This window comes from Rhinopithecus bieti, unplaced genomic scaffold (genome assembly GCF_001698545.2).
Source record: "Rhinopithecus bieti isolate Rb0 unplaced genomic scaffold, ASM169854v2 scaffold_39998, whole genome shotgun sequence".
NCBI lineage: Eukaryota > Metazoa > Chordata > Mammalia > Primates > Cercopithecidae > Rhinopithecus > Rhinopithecus bieti.
Genome location: NW_016816687.1, coordinates 693,255 through 714,857, shown reverse-complemented (window position 1 = coordinate 714,857; position 21,603 = coordinate 693,255). Strand labels below are relative to the sequence as shown.

The 21,603-nt window shown below is 60.7% G+C and overlaps 1 protein-coding gene across 1 annotated transcript in view; it reads right to left on the bottom strand.

Annotated features, from left to right (window-relative positions):
- PEPD (peptidase D) overlaps positions 1-21,603 on the bottom strand; it is a 142,214-nt gene that overhangs the window by 4,211 nt on the left and 116,400 nt on the right. Inside the window, exons 10-13 of the mRNA XM_017855047.1 lie at positions 20,485-20,553; positions 18,570-18,647; positions 8,612-8,760; positions 96-280 (exon numbers count right to left, since the gene is read on the bottom strand). Coding sequence (XP_017710536.1) covers positions 96-280; positions 8,612-8,760; positions 18,570-18,647; positions 20,485-20,553 — 481 coding nt within the window. The remainder of the gene's footprint in view (positions 1-95; positions 281-8,611; positions 8,761-18,569; positions 18,648-20,484; positions 20,554-21,603) is intronic.

The window sequence follows — 21,603 nt, the reverse complement described above, 5'->3', positions numbered from 1 at the left end:
CTGCTGCCTCCTAGAGTCCCACCCTGCCCCAGGGGCCAGGCTCAGCGGCAGCTGATGGGCAAGCCACTCTGCCTGCCACGTCCACACTGACTGACCTCTGGGTAGCCTCCCACGTCGTGCACATCAATGCCCAGGAAGTGGCCGAGCCCGTGAGGCATAAACACGGCCCCCAGGTGGGCCTGGACCATGGCGTCCACGCTGCCGCTCAGGATGCCCATGTGGGCCAGCTCCTCCAGGTGGATGCGGTCTGCCAGGCGGTGCATGTTGGGCCACCAGACACCTGCGGGCCAGAGGGAGCTGCCGTGAGCCACAGAGCCCAGCAGCCAACACCACAGGGCCAGGGGCTGGGAGACATGAAGCCCTCACACTGGCTGTGGTGGGAGGGCCTGAAGGGGGGGGTAAGGGGCAAGGGCACCACACCGGGGGCCCAGGGGGACAAGGACTAGGGTGGCCCCCCGTGCTGAGCTTTCCCAGCAAAAGCTCTGGCCCTCAGGACCCTTCTTGTGCCTCCATTCTGCCCCTAGGGACAGGTTCCTGTCACCTGTGGCCAGGGGCCCAGCCTGGGTCTACTTTGTAGCCCATGGCGTGTCCACTCTGAACAGCCTGTGCTTCTGGGCCCAGGGGAACCCAGCCAAATCCCTGGGCACCAGGAGGAGAAATGCGCACGTCTCCCCCAATAGCAGACACTGGGAGACTCCGTGGGCCCTGGCCCTGAGGCTCAGGCCCAAACCCTGGCTCAGAGCTCCGATGGGGCTTTGCTGCTGTGGCACAGCGGGGAAGCCCGTGGCTGAAAAGAGGGGTCCTTGCACATCCCAGAATGGGGAAGAGTCACCCCGGAGCTGCTGCAAGGAGCAAAGGTTTCTGGGGAGAAGGTGTGGCTGGCACGGCCCCATGAGCTGGCTGGCAGGGGTCTGGGGCCCCGCCTGCCAACATCAGCGGCACCATCTCCAGGGGAGCCCAGATGTCCAAGCCCCAGCTTCGAATCCAACTCATCTCTGCCGCATGTTAGTGGGGCGAAGGCCACCATGGAGAGAACTTCCTAAGCACAGAGCTTTGGGGGCCACACAGGCTCTGGAGCATGGCCCCTAGGAAGGAGGCCCTTGGAGAGCCCCCCACGTAGAGTCTCAGCAGCCCAAGGGTGTGCCCGTCCCACCCCCGGACTCTGTGGAATCCCAGCATCAGCCTCTCCTCATGGCAGCTTCCACTGCTGGACTTGGCCTGAGCACCAGACAAGGACCCGAGGCAGGTGAGGCCTCCTGCCCTGACCCCATGGGGGCTGGGTTTGGGCAGGCCATGTTCTGGCAGAGGCTGGGGCCCCAGGACACTCTGGCCAGGCACGTGGCAGGGGGCCTTGATCAACACACAGCTCACTGGCTGGAGAGGGCACCCGGCAATTCCCTGCGGCACCTCCTGGTGAGGTCCAGCCCCACCAGGCGGAGTGACCTTGGCTCCTAAGGGCCTCCCTGCCAGGCCCTGCCTTGGCGCAGAGCCAGAGCCTGCCCTGCATGGCCCATCACTGCCGATCGCTGCTGTGGGAGGGGCCCAGGAGACCCTGAGCTGGCGAGGGCTGGGCTGTGAGAGGCAGGATTCTGAACCTCTGTGGTTGGCGGAGGGCAGATGATGGGTTCAGCTGGCGGACAGGGATGAAAGTCCACACCGGGACACAGGCCATCACCCCCGACACTCACTGGGCACAAGTCCCTCATGTTGGGACCCCTTTAGTGCCAGAGTTGGCCACCCTGGTGCTGGGTATCAGGCGGGCTGGGGGCACACGGCTTTGGGCAGGCAGTAGGGCTGTTGCCTGCCATTCACAGTGCAGCGCCTCAGCCATGGCTGTGGCCTAAGGGTGGCAGGGGTGGAGACGATCAGACCTGCCCCCACCCCCCCCCACAGAGCGGGGATCCTCCTCAGAGCCCAGCTCCCTGCCCCAGCCTCCAAGGGGCTGAGGTGGGGGCAGCCATCCTGGGGTCTGGCATGGGGGAGAGCCCGGGCAGGCCTGGGGCAACTCTGGTTGCCACTGCCCTGTGTCTAGGGCAGCCCTGGGCGCACACACACCCCTGGCTGGCCCACCCTGCACCCCTGGCTTTTCTGAAGGGCACAGCATCCCGGAAAAGGAGACCTGAGTAACTGGAGCCCACTTGGCTGCTCCCCCACCTCTGTGAGCCTCTGTCACCTGGGGGCTGGGGACAGCACCCCGGACACCATTCCTCCATTGTGCATGACCAGCCAGCCCTGGTTCCACACTTTGATGTTCATTTGTTCCTAGGGTATGCGCCAAGCCTGCCCAGCCTCTGCTGCTGCTCTTCTGAGACCCCAGCCCCGACAACCCCGGCCCACCTTGCCCTTCCTCCCTGCTGCCGCATCCTCCAGAGACGAGGCCACCTTAAGGCACACAGGCCTTTTTACCTCAGGCCCTTTGCTGTGGCCTGTGCCAGGCCTTGGCCTGTGATGCCTCATCCGAGGGATCTCTGCATAAAAGCTGTCCCCTCTCAGGGGAGACCTTCCTGCCTTGCTGTCCCAGGCCTGGTGATTTCTCCTTGCACCGTCCATCCAGCCTGCAGCAGTCCCCTGGACGGATCTGCTCGTTTGCTTCTCATGTCTCACTTCGAGGGTGGGGGTCTCCCGAGGGCACCACTGGGCCCGGCATAAAGTGAGTGCCCCTCAGGTCCCCCAACAGCCTGCAAAGTTGGCATGTGGTGCTGGGAGGCCTCTTGTGCGTGGCTTGTGCCCCAAGCCCAGCTCAACTGCTTCCTCTTGGACGGGCCCTTCTCTGGTCACCAAAGAGGAGCCCCGGGAAATGCAGCCAGCCTTCCAACCAGGCTAACTTCAGTAGTGGGCTGTGTTCTTGGCCCAGCCTCCACAGAGGGCGGGAATCAGGTATAAATCATGCTCCGTGGTGACCCTTCCCGGGGGGAGGCCCGGCGCCACCCGGACGTGCCGGCCCGGGGGTCCCCTCGGCGCCGCTGGTCTTCCTCGCCTGTGCACCCTCGGGGAAGGCCTTGCACACAACTCTCTTGGCCGGGAGCGGGGAGTTTCTGCCTGTGTGTGGTTAGGGTTGTGACAGTGATTCAACCTCCAGCAACTTGGCCCCAGCGTCTGGCCCGGATGGTGGTTACAACACCCATGGCCTGGGCGGGGGCCCCTGGAGTGTGTGAGGGTCACTGTCCCTGCACTAGGCTGGTGGGGTGGGCACAACTTGCCAGCCTGGGCCCTCTCAGGCTCCTCCCACCCTAGCAGCCTGGCGATACCGTCAAGCTCTCTAGTCCAGGCTGGAAGGCACCCCCAGCCCCTAGCCAACCTATAGCTAGATGCCACACTGGTAATCACACAGCAGAAGCTGGGCAGCAGCTGCCCTGCATGCCCTAACCCCTAGCAAGCGCCAAACCTCATTCTGGCTTTCCAGAGCACCCTTGCACCTGCCCCACCCCTCCTGGAGTCTGCCCAGCTCCCTCCTCCGCTGCACAACCCTCGGATGCCTGGGCCATCTCTTTAGAATGAATGGGGCAAACAGCCCCATTCGAAGCCCAGGTTCTCAGCCTGGCCTGGTCTCCAGTCTCTCCCTCACCCACTCCTGGGAGGGGCAGCTGGACCAAGGCCATGGGTCCCAAGAACTGGCCCTCCCCACCTGCTGTTTCCTTAGCTGGGGCCACCTCCTCCGAGCCCCTTTTCCCAGATGTGCTCCCATTCCTCCTGTGGGCCTCTGTGTTGAGGCTCCTCCTCCAGGAAGCCCTCTCTGATTGCCCCTTCCTGTGCTTTGAGAGTTCATGGCACACACAGCACAGCTGGGTCTGGTTATGACCTCTGGGCCTTGCAAGGGCGGTGCCCGTACCCTGCTGTCTGCCTGGCACGCAGCAGGTGCTTTGGTAAACTCCTGGAATGAGGGGAGCCCCAGCCTCCCTCATGGCTCTCTTGCAGCCTGTGTTGTGCCCCATCCCCTGCTCCTCTGTGTACTCAGACCCTAGAACGGGCAGGGCAGCCTCTAGGTTAGTGTCCCATCATGGCCCCGTGAAATGGCAGGGCTCAGAGGAACAAGCCCCGCTGTTCCCGCTGCCCAGTCCCCAAGTGTGGCCAGAGTGGCCCCTGGGTGGTCTTCTGAGTCCACTTGGTCTCCTCAGGCAGCACCCGCTCCTGCTGGGCCTAGGGCCCAGGCCAGCTCCTTGGAGTCTCAAAGCATCCATCACAGCCCTGAGGCCTCCTACCCGGAGTGTGACAGCCCCAGGGGCTCCGGCCTGACCCAGCTACAAAGGCAGCGTCCTCAGAGCCGCTTCCAGACAAAGAGCGCGCTTCATCTGCGGAACATGGCCCTCAGGATGGATGGGAGTGAGCCAGGCTCTGGGGGTGCAGGACAGCAGGCTCTGGCCGGGGTCCCAGGGCAGGCCCTAAGGGCTGGCTGAGCTGACATGGGGCTGAGGACTTCCAACTCACCCCACCCTGCATGGGATGTGGGTAGAACCCAGTCTGCTGCCAGAACCTCTGGGGATCCGCTCACCCTGTGCGAAAGCAGGGTGCTGTGTTGGCCCAGGCTGCTCCTTGAGTCTCCTCCCCCACACCCTGGCAGAGTGCCCCAAGGAGTAAGAAGAGGCCAGGGAACTGGCTCACCGTTGCGGCCGGCAGGAGGGGTGGACATGGTGCCCACACTGAAGACAGCCCTCCCCGTCCTGGCACCTGCCGCAGAGGGTATCTGTGGCTGGGGTGGCACATGGCTGCCATGCCTGTCTGCCTGAGCCCTGCACTCCATGCCGTCTCGGAGGATGAGGCCTGACCAGAAGTCTAGCGGCTGGCCCCAGCCCCTGGCGCTGGCTGGGAGGGGAGCAAAGCTGGCAGAGGTGCCACTGACCACGGGGCCACAGGAGACACATGCCAGGTGGGCCGGGGCCGGTGCTGCTGGGTCCCTGCCAGCCACCTGGTCACCCCACGCCTCAGTGCCCCCTCTCGCCCCGTCAGGCCTGTTTTGGAGGCGGGGACACTTCCTGCCACTTCTTTCCCCTCCTCTGACCTCACATCAGCAGCACCCCGTCAGTCACAAGTGGCCAGGACCCTGAGGGCAGGGACAGAGCCAGGAGTGGGGACGAAACACAATCATGGGCCACCACTGCTGTTCCAGGTTGATAGGGGCTGGGCCCCCAGTGACAGGGGCACAGGAGGCTCCTGGGTGAGCACGGGAAAAAGAAGAGGAAGGCGGGGAGGCCAAGAAGGGCAGGTGGGCGAGGAGGAGAGGGAGCTGGGTGGGGGCTGGGAGGCAAGGCTTACAGGCAGAGGGTGTGGGGCCCTCAGTGCTGGGGTCCTCTGGAGCTTCAAGGTGGCCGCAGGGACTGAGCCTATGGGACGGGGACAGCTGTGCTGCTTCTAGGTACAGCCTTCCTGCTGTGGCCGTGCCAATGCAGACCCTGGCTCAGGACCACCCTGCCGGGCTCACCCATCCGTCCTAGCAGTGCTTCCCCGTTCCCCTCACCATGCATGCAAGGGTCTGCATGGGGTGAGCAGCCTGTCCCAACACAGGAGCCGCGCTGAGCTTGCATCCCATCCAGCCTCCCGTGCATGGCACTCCCCGAGGTCCTGCAGCTGCCGGGCCTGGCCTGCCACCCGCCTGTGGACTCCCAGCAGCAGGGTAGTGTTCCGGTCGCAGCCTCCTTCCTCACTGACTGTGAGTGACAGTGAGGAATGCTCCCCCTCCAGCCCTAGGATCAGGGGGCCAAGGCCTGCATTCCTCAACTCCCCAGGGTCCTGATCATTCTTTCCTGCCTCTCCTTTGGGCTTAGCTATGGGGTTTCCTGCTTTATTTACTCTCCCTGGAAGGTCACAGGATGCAGTCGGGCAGTCTCGGTGGGGTGTTTATCTTGGCCCAGGAATTGAACCCACAAACCCAGGGCATTTCCACTGGGACAGGGCAGGGGGCTGACCTGGTCATGGCCTCCTTGATGCTATGGGAGGTGACCTGCCCCACGGGCCTTCACTGTGTGTGATCCAGATGGAGTCCAACTCTGCCCTTGGACTCCATCTGGATCACACAGTGTCACACAGCTCAGTGCGGGTGGTAGGTGTGCGGGGGCCTGCTGGGGATCTGCTCCATTCCCTTACACAGGGATCCTCCAGACCCCCTAGGCTGGGTCTGGGCAGTGAAGCCCAGTGGTGGGCGGGAGTGGGGCTGGGCGAGGACCTGCCTCCCATGGTCTGTGACGAGCCTAGCTGGGCTTGGCATGGTGGCCCCAGACACCCCTGCCAGGCCTGAGGCCTGTGCCTGCCCCAAGAGTCAGCATGAACCAGGCAGCATCACAGGACGGGAGACCCAGCTCAGGCCTTTCTCAGTGCCACGTGGGGCTTGGGGACTTGCCCACAGGCCTGGCGACTTTCTGGACAGACTTGGGGCTGCTGAGTTGGGTGAGGGTGTGGGGCTGGGGCCTGGCACTGCCCCCAGCGTCTCTCTGTGGCTCCTCAGCCTCTGGCGGGGCTCTCTAGGCTGGACTGGACACCATCTGGAAAGGCTTGCCCACAGTCTGCCTCCTCTGAAAGCAACGGTGGCTGGGGGGCCCTCTGAAGCAATACTTGGGCCAGTGATCGAGGCTGCAACTCATCCCAGCAATGGGCTGTGGGGCCGTAGGGACTGTTTAGTCGATTGCCAAGCCATTGAGTTCTGAGGCCACATTCTGGAGGCTCCAGATCTTTCTTTCCTCCTTTTTCCTTGAACACTGAGGGCACACTGGGCAGCTGCCAGCTCTCTGTGGGTCCTTAACAGAGGGCACTCCATGTCTAACCAGATGCCACAGCCTAGAGCTGGCCAGGCCCACTGGACTCTGCTTTAGGAGAGCAGGGGTCTATCCTTGGTCTGTTTGGGGCTTAAGTAAGGTACCTGGCCAGCAGGCAGCAGAGCTGGGGCTGGGCTCAGGGCACTCTGGGTCTGGGGCCTGCATCCTGGACTCTGCAGCTTTGCTCTACTGGGCTGTCCCCTCTGGCTGTGTTGAGCCCACGTGGCTCCTGAAGGACACCTGAGCTCCCCTACACAGGGGCCTGCCTGTCTCTCTGGAGGTCTGTATAGCTGTGGGTGGGAGGCAGTGGATGAGGGTGGGGGCAAGCTGAGGGGCTGGACTACGACCTGGGTTTGGCCAACATGAGGTGATCTCTGACCATGACCCAGATGGAGAGACTCCAGGCTGCAGAAGGTGGCTGGAGCCTGTGTGCTGAGGCGGGCCCTGGCCAGACGATCCAGCTGTGAGTGCAGGGCCATTGTCCTATGCTGCTGCGGCCCTGGCCCCAGCTCTGTCCTGATTTTCCACCCCTGTGAATTTGTGGCAGCACCAAATGACCAAACTGGCTGCGGACTGTTCTGTAGATTATAACCAAAGATGCAGAGCCTGAGTGCCTTGGGGGGCCAGCTGTGCCTGGGCCGGTGTGGGCGGAGAAAGCCCCTCTGCACTGTAGGCTGGAGCCTGGCAGCTGCCAAACAGATCTCAGTCAGAGTCGTGGGAGCCATGTGTCTGCAGAGGGCCAGGCCTAGGGGGTGGCCAGCACATGGTGGGCCCATAGGAACCTGCCCAGGTTCTGGGGAATCTAAGGACTACAGCAGGGGGGCTGTGTTGAAGCCCTGAAAGACTTGAAGCAAGAACATGACAAGACCACATCCCTCAATTCTCTCCTCCGGGCAAAGGTGACAAGCCAGGACCTCCCATCACTGCTGGGAAACGGTTTCTATTGTTGCAGAGCAGAGAGCTAGGGTTTGATCCTGTGGGTGCTGGACTCCGCCCCTGCCAGGGCTATGGAGGACCCAGGAGTCACTCGGAAGGAGCCTGGCTGAGTGGGATGGTGACAGCGGAAGGTGCCCAGGGGGACTCCTGAAAGCTGGCCTTGTTGGGAGGATGCTGGCTTCCCTCCAGGGGACCTCCTCTGCCCGCCCTGCCAGACATCAATGGCATCAATGGCACGCAGTGGGAGGTCAAGGGGTAGCAGTGGGAGGTCAAGGGGTAGCAGTGGGGCCTGTGCAGGCTGCCCAGGGTTGGAGGGGTGGGGACATGACAGGTTGGCCTATGCTGGCCGATAGGAGAGAGAAACACCAGGCCCACCCTGGCCTCAACATGGCCATCACGGTAGTGACTGTGACCCCTGCAGGGCAGTGCCACAGGCCAGGCGGCCTTGCAGGTGCTTTACACAGTTTAACTCAGTCTCCACGAGTCAGTCGCTGCCTCCCCATTTACAGACGTGGAAACAGCCACCCAGAGGAGGGCTTTCCACCCAAGACCACAGAGCGCTGGGCGGGACTTGAACCTGCTCTGACCCCATGCCTGCGTCCAAAGTGGGCTGAGCCCTCTCTGGAGTAGACACTGCTTAAGGACAAAGCAGGAGACAGGCTGGTGTGCTGGCGGCCAGTGGAGATGTGCAGGTGGAGGCCACCAGGTGGGGGGGCCTTGGCCTGAGTCCCCAATTCCCGGTTCTGTCTGTCCCTGCCTGGTGGTCAGCCCTATTTCCTAGGAGAGACCACTGGAAACTCAGGGACTAAGCATCCGGAGCATGGAGAGATTCAAGTCACTTCACGCAGGCCCAGTTCCTGCAGGCACCTGCCACACAGCAGCGCCCCCAACACCACGCTAGGTGTGCCTCCCCGCACCGCCCCGCTGCTCACCTGGCTTCATGGCACCCATGACGGCGCGGGAGCTCCGCAGTACTGCCTCGTAGACAGCCTTCTGGTCTGCAGTGAACTTGCCGTTGGCGGGAAAGGAGCAGGTGATGTCGGAAGCGAAGCAGTAATACTCACCGCCCATGTCGAACAGGCTGCGGAGATAGGAGGGCAGGGCAGGTGAGTACTGGGGCGCCACCACCCCTCTTACCCTTCCCGCTCCCTGCCTGCCCTGGACTCGAGGGCAGCTGGCCTGGGTCCTGGATGCAGCTACTCCCCCTCACAATGAGACTGGTGTGGGGAACTGCCACCTGGCGTCTCCCATGGGTGTGTGGGCAGTAAAGAAACGTGAAGCCATCCTGGAAGACCTGTGTCTTCCAGGGAAAAAGGAGTTCAGGGCTCAGCCTGGGCAGGGAAGGCTGAGGGGAGTGGGGCTGTCCTATGCAGATGACCCCTGCCCCTGTGGCCTGGCCTCTGAGAGCTCAGCCGTGGAGACTTGCTTGGAGAACTAAGGAGGCAGAGATGCCCCAGGACCCCGCCCACTGCCTGGCCTCCACCTGGCACCCCAACAGGCCCTCCCAGGGTCTCCCTGCACCTGGCAAAGAGCACAGGCTGAGGCCGTGCTTGTGTGAAGAAGAGGAGGGGGCTGGGCAGGGGCCCCTGGTGGGATGCACGGGCTGGAACTCGGGGCCTGAATTGCACCACCTGCTTCTTCTGGGACCCAGAACATTGGGTGGAATCTCAGTCGGCAGCTAGGGCCTCTAGCTCTGCTGCAGCTCTGGGGCCCCCTAGCTGGAGGGGTGTGCCTGATACTACCCCTCTACCCAACGGGGTGGGACAGACATATTCTGCCAGGGCCCAAGGGGAGGGGAGGGAGGAAGTGACAGACAGCCTCATGTCCAGCAAGGCTTTCCCAGGGCCTGCTGGCCACACGCCCCTGGAAGCCAGGTGGGCCCCTCACCCTGTCCACCTGCACCCTGGCACCCTCCGGCGGCCGCAGAGACCAGCAGGATGCAGGCAGGGGCATGAAGAATGGGGCAGAGGTGCTGGCTGTCCAGGATGGGAGGGGCCTGGGGGCCAGCAGAGAGGCAGGACGGCATGGGACAGATGGCGTGGGATAGATGACAGGAGGCCTGCTGAGGCAGGAGGACGGTGGCTGGGGCTGCCCTCTGGATGCCCCGTCAGAGGGACCCTTGGTATAGCAGGGCCCGGGAGGAGTAGGGCCTGTCCTTGCTGTGCAGAGGACCTCGGGGCCCTCTCTGGGCAACGGCAGAGAAGCAGCCTCCCACTCATCCTGTGGTGTGTAAGGGACAAGATGTGGGAAAGGCTGCTGGATCCAAACCTGCCTCCCAGGACTTCCCGGAAGCAGCCCAGGTGGACAAGGCTGGGTCTGGCTGAGGGGCTGAGGGGCACAGGTGGTGCCCCTTTCCATCCCTTCCCACCTAGGCACCTCAGGAGGCTGCAGGCAGCAGACACAGAGCAGAACCCTCAGGTCCACCAGCCCCTTCACAGATCATGGCCAAGTCATGATGCTGATGGTGACGACCCTGGCTCGGGGAAGCTGGTCCAGCCCTAGGACCAGAGCCCACCACGGCTGCAGGGTCCAGAACCAGAGCCAGGAGGGCCAAGTGCAGCCGCCCCTCTTTAGCTCCACCCTGGGCTTCCCATGGGGTCCATCTGTAGCCACGTGAGTCCTGACAAGTCTGAGGCCAGGGGCACAGCCGTGGCTTCCATCATGGGAGCCTTTCACCCAAATCCCAGCTCTCACGGTAAACACAGCCGCTCCACAAACATTCCAGAAGTTGCCTATGTGCCTGCCTGTGGGGGGTCCTGTCCCATGGGAGGGAGCCAGGGAGTGGAGGACCCTGGCCCTATGTGGAGCAAGGAGCAGGGCCACGTGGCCGGACAGGCAGCATCAGCCACCCCATGGAAGCAGATTTCTAAAGGAAAAACTTGAATGCATGGCCAGGGCGCTTTGCTGAAATCCAAAGTCCCCAGCCGGGCACTTTTTAATCTCCTGTCTTTTCTGATTGCAAAACACCATAAGCAGTGTCAACAGGGCAGAAAGGTCCAGATAGCACCTCAGGTGACTCTCAGGGCTGGGGAGGAGCCCCGCCTGCACAACAGGGAGCTTCAGGGTGGGTCAAAGTCACAGGATCTCTGGATGCAGTGGGCTGCTTGGGCCAACAACTCCCTGGAAGTTTACTCCCGCACAGGGCCTAGGCTTCCCCATGGCTGGCCAGGAGGGCAGGGCACATGGAAGCTCTAAACTGAAGGGAAACTGAGGCTTGGATCACGGGTCCAGGAAAGCCCTGAGTCAGGAGGGTAAACAACTCGGAGTCCAGCAATGGGTTCTTTGATCCCGGCTGCAACGCTCAGCCTTCAGGGCCTCAGTTTTTCCATCTGTAAAATGCGACCCTCCCACTGCTGTAGCTCTGTGTCCTCTTGGGGCCAGCAGTGGGGAGTGGAGCCGTATGGACCATAGCCCAGTTTTGCCTGGGGACAGCTAAGCATTTTCATTCAGGTTCCCCAGCGTCGACCAAGAAAAATGGTTTGCGGATTGTTGGTTTTAGAACATGCAAGAATAGCCTGGGCAGAGAGGACAGGGCGGAGTATGGGGGACACGGATTCCTAGGAGGCACCAAATCAGAAGGTGACCTGCAGCAGCAGCCAGGGCAGAAAGTCCTACCGGACTGTGCTGATACAAAAGAAAAAGCAGAAACTGAAGCATTGTTCAAAAAAAAAAAAAAAAAAAAAAAAAAAAAAAAAAAAAAAAAAAAAAAACACAAAACAAAACAAAACAAAACAAACCAGGAAGCCCACAAGAATACCCCAAATGATGGAATCATCTAGGAGTATAAAAACAAGACTGTTCTCCAGTGCAGACCAGACTCAGATCCCAGTTCCCCAAACTCTCGCCAGCAAAGCAGAAAGAACATGGGATGGTGGGTGGCTGGATATCGTCCGCCAGCCTGACTTTATCTTCCAGCCTATAGAAGACTGTAACTGCATTTTTTGTTTGAAAATGATCCGCTTTCTGGAGAGGGAAGTATACACCCAACCAGCCAGCTCCATCCCGCCCAGTGAGGCTCCGATACGGAGCTGAAGTCTATTTTCGTGCTCCTCTCAGTTCCCTATCTTTTTCTGCCTTAAAAAAAAAAAAAAAAAATCCCCTAGAGTTTCTACACACATAAGTTATTCAGATGCAAGCTTTTCTGGAATCCAGGGACGAAAGCCATGGCTTTGATAAATCATCTCCCTCCCGCTCCTCTGTGTCCACTTCATCCATCCTCTGAATGCAAACCGACAATGGAGAATTCGGTCATATGTTGGCTCAATCGAGAACAGGAACGCAGGATCCCTCCTTCCTGGCTGTCTGGGGACCCTACCATCTTTGGCCAAGTGAGTCTGTGATAATACAAGACATCTGGGAGACAGGACGCATCTCCAAGCAACTTGCTGGCGTTTCACTCCCCACGTGTTCTAAGGGCTCTGCTTCTGGCTCCTTCTCGGTAGCTCTGGGCCCGGGCTACCTGCCACCATTGGCCCACACAGACCCTTCCTGGGCCCCACTGCAGGGACCCGCCAGCCCACAGGCAGAAGGCCTCCAAGACGGGTCGGCCAGTGACAGAAGGCTTGGGAACAGTTTTCTGGGGGAAATGCTGCAGTGTTTATATGAGAGCCACTTTGGACTTGGTTTGCAGTTTCATTTGAATCTCCTGAGTAGTGGCACAGCTCTTAGCTGTTCAATCCAACATTTTACACGCGCTCATATTCGGGGCTGCAGGAGCATTTCAGACTCCGATGTGCAGCTGCCCTGGTCGGTGTCCCAGGCCAGGCTGGGGGATTTCTGAGCAACAGGAAGCCCTTGCTTCTCAGTGTGAGACAGAAAGGAAGGCGTACGGGTCACTTTTCCCTTCGTCTGCTGCAGTGGGCGGCCCCTGCAGACACGGCGGCGAGCTGTGGTCTCCAGGGTGCATGGGCTGGCTGCCTGCTCCTAGCCAGGCCTTCCGTGGAGTGCCAAGCTCCAAGCATGGCCAGCAGGGGCAAAGGCCACCACTCGGAGTCCTTGAGGCTCCTCGTGCCATGGCCTAACCCACCAAGGGGACCTCTCTCCAGTGCCTTCCTGGGCATCTCTGCTCCTTTCCCATGTGATGGCCACTCCTCCAGGTCCTGGGCAAACAGGAAAGCTGCCCGTGCCACCAGCCCACGACAGCAGCAGCTTCTGGTACCCAGAGCCAGCAATCCCTGGTGCACGCGGTGGAGCAGTTGCATGCTGTGGGCCTCCTGGGTGTCCGGAGGGAACTGGCATTGCCGTTTTATACATGACATGGACAGAGGCACGGCACCAGCGAGGGTCCAGGGTCCCAGAAGAGCACTGTGGGGTGTCTTGTCGAGAGGTGGGTGAGACACAAGGACAGCTGCCAGGAAAGCACAGTGGGGTGAGGCCCGGGCATCAGGGCAGTGGCCTTGGCAGGTGGGAGGGAGAGTCACACGCACAGCACATGCTGCATTTTGCTTTTTTTGGTGACCAGTGTCTCATGATGTCTGGGAGCACCCAGGCCGTCTGGACAAGTGCTATTCAAGCTGTGGGTCATGACATCAGCTGAGGGTGCAGCCACAAAGCACAAACAAGAGACAAACTGAAAACACATGGGCAGGTGTCAGCTCATAACCAGGCCTGTCCACGTGTACGAGAACGGGTGAGAATGGAAAGCATGCTGCTAACTGGGATGGGATGGAACAGCCACGCCTGTGGGTGTGGACCCTCCTGAAGGCATTCTGTGGCCCCCAAGAGCATGTCTTTAAGACTGCAGAGTGCTCAGGGCAGGGCTGGCTGGTGACAACAAGCCTCCCTGGGAGGAAACAGGAAGGCGGTGGGGGAGGGCTGGGATGGGCCGTGCAGCAGAGAGCAGGCCTGGGGGCAGCACTACTCTGGAGCTCACCAAGGTATCAGGCCCCAGGTGGAGCAGGGCAAGGGGGTCGTCAGGAGCTTGCCACCTGTGGGGGCTGCAGCGCGATGGTGGCAGACAGACGCAGGCTGAATAGACAGCAGGAGTGAGTAGGCTCGCCGCATCCCAGGCTACAGGGCCCATGTGAGGCCAAGGTGGCTGCTGAGGTCCTGGGTGAGCGGGCACCCCACAGCCTGCAGAGATGAGGGCTCGCCATTATCTAGACAGGGAAGGAGGGGAAGAGGGCACTGGTGGCTGCTGAGTGTGAGGGCTGGCACAGGTGTCTCCGCCTAGTCAGGTTGGCCACCCACCCCCCACGCCCAGTAGCAACACAGAAGATCAGACCCAGCAGGGGTGAGGCCTGGCCTACCATCCTGAGACAATGCTGCCCTCTTCTGGCCAGTGCTGGAAGGACCGGCTCACTGCCCACCAGCTGCATCCTGACTGGGGCAACCAAGGCCTGGGGCATTCTGGGACACGTGCTCTAGAAACTCTGCGAGGGCCCACGGTAGGTTAAGGCCCGCCCCCCAACCCATACCACCTGAGAAGTGAGGGAGGCAGGAGTGTCCCAGGTGCTTTCCCAACCAGAGCCCTCCACCTCTGCCCTGTGGGGTGAGCCTGCCTGGGACCTGGGGCGGCCTCAGGCCCGGAGTGCTGCGACGGGTGGGCCCTCTCTGGGCGCACTGCTTCCCGGAATCATGGACCATGCACCCCCTGCCCCAGCTGCAAAGCGTGCTGGCCTGCAGTGGCTCTGGTGCCCACAGCCCAGGCTGTTTGTGGAAGGAAGGGGCAGCACACAGGGGCTCAGAAGATGACCAGGAGGAGCAGGGGGATGAGTCCTGCTAGGGGCTGGACTGAGTGGGGAGGGGTCTTCTGGGGCTTCCCACTTAGGAAAGGCCTCAGTGACCTCAGGCGCCTTCGCTCCATGTGACCGTGCTGAAAGTTAATTAGCAGGCGTGCTGCGCTTTTGTAACCCTGTTCTTGAAGGTCTGCCCGGGTGCTTTAAAAAGGAAAACAAAAAGCAGCGAATGGCCCCTCTGATACAGTGACTTGGAGATGGGGTTCATGGTGAACCCGAGGGTCGCAGCAGGAAAAGGATCTGAGAACAACAGCAAAACCCCAGAGGCTTGGTGGCTACAGGCCCCACACAGGGCCGCCTGGCTCTGAACCAGGCCGAGAGGGTGTGCAGCCACCACAAAGTCCCACCCCTCACCCCTGCCTGCATTCGAGCGGGTGGGGCGGGATCCCGCCCAGAGAAGTGTGAAGGGGCCCGGGGCTGGCTGGCTGGGGGAAAGGGACGGCCCTCAGTATGTCTGTCTCAGTCCTTGGCTGACAAGCCTGACCTGAAAGACAAACCAGGGTGTCTGGATCACAGGCCCTCTTGGGCCATGACTGTGGCCAACAGTGGACTCAGCCTAGCTCCAGGGAAGCTGCTGGAAGGGTAAAGGATGGAGGAGTGGGAGGGGGCGCCTAGTCAACCCCAAACCCCACTTGGCACATATCATGGAGGACACTTTTGGGTTGAAGACACAGAACAGGACAGCCATGGGACGGGAGCTGTCTGAGAATAAACCAGGCCTGGTCCGAGCTCTGCCTGTGGCTCGCACCTCCAGCCTGTGCTGCAGAAGCAGCTGCTGGAAGTAGGCATCAGGGCCTGGCCTGCCCAGCTCAGTGAGGACACCGGGGCTGCCGCTCTTGCTCGAAGAGGGCCCACGCTGTGCTAGGTGGCCACTGCGAGAGAGGGAGGCAGGGGCTTGCCCTGTGATCACTGCCACACAGCACAGCCTCAGTCAGCTCCCTGTGTGTGTATCCATGTGCGTGAGTGCTGGGGGAGTGCTCATATCTGGGACTGTGGAGAGAGGAATGGAAAAGGCTGGCCTCCCCTTAGTACCCCCAACCCTTCTCCAGTATAGCTGTATCATCTGGCTGCCCTGGACCGGCTCTGATTCCCTGCAAAATCCCATTCCTAGAAGCTAAAATATCTCTGGGGTATCTTCACCCAGTCAAAGGACTAAAACCCAGAGCAGGCCATTGCAGCAGGTGCACTGCTCTGGGAGGCGCTCGGCTTCAGGGGGAATTCTATGCTGGGTTCATGCTTTAGTTTCATACCTTAGGATGAAGTATCGTGGCTTTTATGTTGGGATAACAGAGTGATTTATTATTTACCGAACGCAGTAGGCGCTTGGCAGATCAATTTCAATACAACAATGGATTATAAATGCCGCCAGCAATCTGGCAGTAGCAGTAATCAACAAAACATGTTGTTCTAAATGCTGCATAATAAATTGACTACAATAAACTCATAATTATTCTACTGGCTACATTTCAAAGTCAGCACTAGAAAAATCAAATCACCAATTTGGACTTGGCATTAACATCCTCGGATCACTCCTGCCTTTACAGCTGCAGCCGGGAGATGCAGGTGCCATGTGCTGTCCCAGAGGGCCGAGGCCACAGCATCTGGGATTAGCCTCTCACAGGGTGAGGACCCTCTCTGGGGCAGATAAAGAGGGTCATAAAGGAGCAGCCACTTCCTCTGGGGTGTGCTGAGCCCAGAGGAGAAAAGCTCATGGCCACGTGGCTCTGGCACAGGGCTCTCCAGCCACCTAGAAGTGCCCCCTGGACTGTGGGGACCCACTGGTGTGGCTGGGTCCCTGCCTCTGCCCTGAGACTGGGTTCCCATGTCCTCTCCTCCTGGCCCAGCCAGAATGGGCTACAGGGTTAAAGAGCGTCAGAAAAGGTTTCAGGGCTGGGCACTGTGGCTCACATCGGTAATCCCTGCACTTTTGGGAGGATGAGGCAAGAGAATCACTTAAGCCCAGGAATTCCAGACCAGCCTGAGCAACATGGTGAGACCCTGTCTTTTAATATTAAAATAAAAAAAATTCGCTGGGCATGGTGGCTTGCACTTATAGTCTCAGCTACTTGGGAGGCTGAGGTGGGAGGATCACTTGAGCTCAGGAGTTGAGGCTGCAATGAGCTATGACTGTGCCACCGCACTCTAGCCTGGGAGACAGAGCAAGACTGTGTCTTAAAAAGAAAAGTTTCAGGAGGAGGCCAGGTGGTCTCTGGAACCACTGGTGGGTCCATGGTATGGGGGCAGAGCTGCCACCCTCTCCTGCTCTAGTCGCCTGCTTAGCCAAGTCTGAGTTTGCCAATTCCTTCCCTAAGTGCCTCTGGCCTCAACTGGGCCTGGTGCCCTCCTTGTGTCCAAATTCCTTGGCCCACACATGGGGTGAGGTGCCTACACTGCAGGATCAGGGTGAGAAGCGGGTGCAAAAATCCACAGAGACGCAGAGGGAGGGCCCGGTCACCTTGGGTCCCCAGGCTACATGTAGGAGGAGAGCTGAGCTCTGCTCTGACCCTCTCAGCCCCAAGTATGGTGGATACCCAGCCCCACCGTTTGTGGGGCTCACTGTGGTGCCAGACTGAACCAGGATCCATGGAGCCAGTGCTGTCGGGCAGGCCAGGGAGTCCACTGAGACCCAGCGTGCAGTGGGCAGCAGTTCCACCGGCCTGCCTCCATTTGCCCCCTCAACCTGCCGTGTTCCTAACACAGCCCTACTGCTGCGGCATGTGCTGGCCCCACCCAAGGGCGAGCTGGGCTCCTGTCAGCATGGCCCGAGCTGGAACAGCTCATCAGCTATGGACCTGGGTGAGCAGGGAGCCCGGGCAGTCTCAGCGGGCCATGTGCCCAAGGGCAGGGAGGACCCCGAGACTCAATGTGTTCCCGCAAATACTCGGCCCTGACAGCTCAACGTTCGGTGGCTCTCTGGGCAGCTGGTCGTCTGTCCGTAGGTCTGGGCATGTATGTTCCTGTCCTTCAGTGGGCATGACTGGGGATTCTTGGGGATGGGCTCCCACCACTACCTGCCGTAGGGCGAGGCGGGGTCCAGCCCGTAAGCAGCCATCGCAGGAACTCCTGCTGAAGGAGCTGGCACATTGGGATGGCTCCTTGATGGGGAGGCGGAGGCAGCCCAGCCAGGCACGACGCAGGCCTGAGAGGACATGCCACGCTGCTGGGGGGGCAGAGGGCTCTGCGGGAGGCTTGTTCAGGTGCATCCGCCATAGAAGAAACGGCACCAAAGAACCGGGAGGGACAAGGCACCTCCTCTGCTGGTCAGTGACTACGGTGAAATGTCTGGAGGCCGAGACAGGGCCTCTGTGGGACCAGGACCAGGGCCAAGACAGAGCCACGGTCCCAGGATTGGGGCAGCTCTTAGGGGCTCTGCATTGCCTAGGCTGGCCCTGGTTGACATCTGGACATGCAGGGGACAGGCAAAGAACGTGGAGGGACTAAGCAGGGGCCAGGCTACAGGTACTCACATACCCCTTCCCCACCCTGGGGCAGCCCAGCTGCTCTGTCCTGAACACTGAGGGGCTGTGGATAGGACTGCAAGTCCTCCAATGAGAGAAGAGCCTACCCGAGGGGCGGAGGCCGCAGGGCCTGCCCACATCTCCTTGTCATGGCTTCTGTGAAGAGCTGTGAGCACAGCAAATCGTGCTCAGGAAAGCCCTGCACACAGCCGCAGGTCAGCACCGCCGATTTGCTGAATGCAGGGCCGCATAGGCCATGGGCTCCTGCGGCAGCAGGATGGGAGGTTTCAGAGCGTGGGAGGCTCCCTGGGGTCTTCCCAGCTCCAGACCAAGACATAAAGATGTGAGCGTGATGCCCCCTAAATGGAGAGGACAGCCTGGGCAGAGGCTGGGGATGGTTCAGGCACCCTCAGAGAGCCCACAATCCCAGGGCCCACAGGAAACCATCAGTGGTGGGCCCCTCTCCTGTGCCCTCTCTCTCAGTGTTCCCTGGGGTGGTGCAGGCTTTTGGCCCTGGAGAAGGCACCACGCAGGCCGATGGCCTTGGCAGAGATGTCTGGGCCAAGAAGCCCAGGGACTTGCTGTAGTCAGCCCCCTCAGGACAGGGACCCGGAGGCTTCTGGTCCATCTTGAAGTTGAGTCCAACCTTGGCCTGGCTGTTCACACACAGAGCCAGGGCCAGTGGCCCTACTTACCACATGTCCCCATTCTGGATCGTTCGGTCGTTGGGGGCCCCGGCATGTCCGTAGTGCAGCACGGCTGAGTTCTCACCACTGCAAAGAGCCAGGGGAGGGTGATCAAAGCCCATCCTTATGCAGCAGGCTCTGGAGGAGGGGATGGATGCCCAATCCCCTGCCCATGGGCAGTACTGTCCCTACCTCCAGCAGAAGCCCAAGCATGGCTGGACCAGGTCCACAGCCAGAGGGGAGGCTGGGGAATATGGTGGCCCTGTCACCCCGCAGCCACATGGCTGGCAACCAGCCTCAGTCTGTGGCAGAGCCTCCCGGCTGAAAGCGTGGTTAGGCAGCTGCCCTCTGGGCTGGGATGTGGGCACCATGTGGAGCACACGTAAAGCTTAGCAATGGGCTGGGTGTGGTGGCTCACACCTGTCATCCCGGCACTTTGGGAGGTCAAGATGGGTGGATCATTTGAACCCACGAGTTCGAGACCAGCCTGGGCAACATGGCGAAATCCCACCTCTACAGAAAATGCAAAAAAATTAGCCAGGTGTGGTGGCTCACACCTGTCATTCCCAGCTACTCAGGAGGCTGAGCTAGGAGGATCACCTGAGCCTGGGAAGTGGAGGCTGCAGTGAGCTATGATCATGCCACCGCATTCTAGCCTGGGCAAAAGAGGGAGACCCTGTCTTTAAATTTAAAAAAGAGCAAAAAGGGAGAAACAGCAGTTCCTGGGCCTGAAGAAGGGCCCTACGGAAGCCCTCCTTTCCTGGTAGCCAAAGGGGAGAGGGCCTGTGGAAAGGGCCCCGGCTGTCCTGGAGCTGCCCTGGCATCCTGACCGGGCTGGAGAGACAGGAAACCAAGAGGCTCCTCGCTCCTCTGCCCGAGATGGCTTCTCTAATGAGCGATGCCTTTAAGAAAAAAAGGACTTAAGTCTGTCCAAAGTGGGGGAAAAAAATCCCACCTGGGTGTAATATTTATGGCCCTGCTCAGGAGCCTCGGGAATCATAAAAGTAGAAATAATGATTTTCTCTCCATCCACCAGAGGAGAACATTTCCAAGGACTGAGATGTTCACATGTATTATTCATGTGTCAGGGAAATGCACACTGGCAGAGCTGCCCGGCTCCATCCTGGCGGGGCAGAGGCCAGACTCAAGGTGCAGAGCCCGGGCAGAAAGCAGCGAGACTGGCTGGGAGAGCCCAGGAGACAAGGGGGCCACGGCCACAGCCAGGATGTATGTGGGGACAGACACACCCAAAGGGACACACGCTGCTGTGCACGGCCTGGACAGCATGGCAGTGATCCCGTATCACGGTCATTTCTACCATATGTGTGCCTCCAAGCACACTCAGCCATGTGTTGATGGCACACACCCAAGCACACACACACCCACACAGAGCCCTGCCCCTCGCCACCATGTGCCATGAGCAGGCACACCAACAGTGACATGCACACCCACATAGAGCAGCACTGGTCCCCATGCAGCCACACCCACACACAGACACACTGCCACCGCTTTCTGCACTGACCCTTCCACACTCCACCCCTGCTGCACACAGAAGCTGCCCAGCCTGAGCTCACAGCCCGGTCCCCACACGCTCTATGTGTGCCCGTGTGGAGGAGTGGCCTTCCTGTGCTTAGCTGCTGTGCTGACCAGCTGGGGACAGGAGGGAGGGGGTGCCAAGCAGCCTCTCTGCAGTGGGCAAGCCATGCTCCCTCCTTCATCCAGTGCCAGGTCCTTCAGGCAGAGGTCACCTCAGCTCCTGGAGTCTTGGGAGCGAGGAGCAACTTCCAAGCTTGGGCCGGGCACTGGTGTGGGCATGTGAGTGAGCAAGTGTGGCTGAGCTGGGGGATGGTGGAGCCCCCCACTTACTAACTGCCCTACCTCCTCCCACTGGTCACCCCCAGGGGAGCCAGGGTGCCCCGCTTACCTGCCGCAGATGCAGGTGTAGGAGCTGTGGCGCATGCCACCCCGGGAGTAGCAGTAGTGCTCGAAGAGGCTGCAGGGGGAGAGATGCGTTAGGGTGGGGGCATCAGAGCAGGTACACCCCACTCCACAAGCCCCATGAACCCCAAGGGAAGTCCCTCAGCTCATGTCCTCCCCTGCTGTGGCCCCAAAATGGTCCAAACTCTCAGTGTGAGTCTGTGAGGCTTACAGCCTGGGGGTCAGTCACAGGCTGCAGAATCTGAGGCCAGTGTGCTGTGACGGGGAAGCTGGGGGCCTAGCAGGGTGCAGCCATCTGCCGGAGGAGCTCGCCAGCCTCCCCTGCCACGGCGAGTGGCTTCCCAGGCACATCAGGACAGATGGGACTTCTGGAGCCTGGGCCCTGGGGGAAGCCGTGCTGGGGCAGAGGTCACACATTTCTGCAGAGTTGGAGGAAGTGATTCACTATGACTCCGTGCCCAGTGGCCACCACCCACCCTGCCAGGAGGGGCTGGATGCATGGCCTGTGCTCACCCGGGGAGAGGGCACAGGAGCTGTGGGCAGAAGGGGTGAGGGACAGGCCTCCTGCAGGTGAGGCAGGGCAGGGTGGTCCTCAGGGATGTGGGAGAGGCAAGGCCTGGGGCACACATCCTGCTTCTCCCTTCTTGGAACGAGCCACATGCTCGCTGGGCCCCCTCCACAAGCTCCCACCCTGAGCAGGTGGGGCCACAGCCAAGTCTGGAGAGAAAGATAAGCCCCGGCCCCCAGGCTGAGCCCAGAGCCAGCACCGGGGAGGCCTCTAGGACGGCGGGTGGTAGCGCAGTCGCTGCATGGGTCTTTGAGCTCCAAGGGACTGAGTCATTCTGCCCTGGTCTTCCTCTGCAGAACCCAGCTGGTGAGGGGTGTGGTGGTGGGGAGTTGCCCTCACCCCCTCCCTGAGGTCTCGGCAATAGCTTTCCTGCCAGACCACAGCTGCCACACCACAGCTGGTCCATCTGCCACCAGGTGAGGTAGGCCCAGGTGGCCCCACCCACCCACCCCCCAACCAGGGCAGTCATTGCGGCCGCCCAAGGGCACGCCACGTGGCGGTCCTGCCCTGCACGTTCTAGGCCTGCCTTAGAGAACG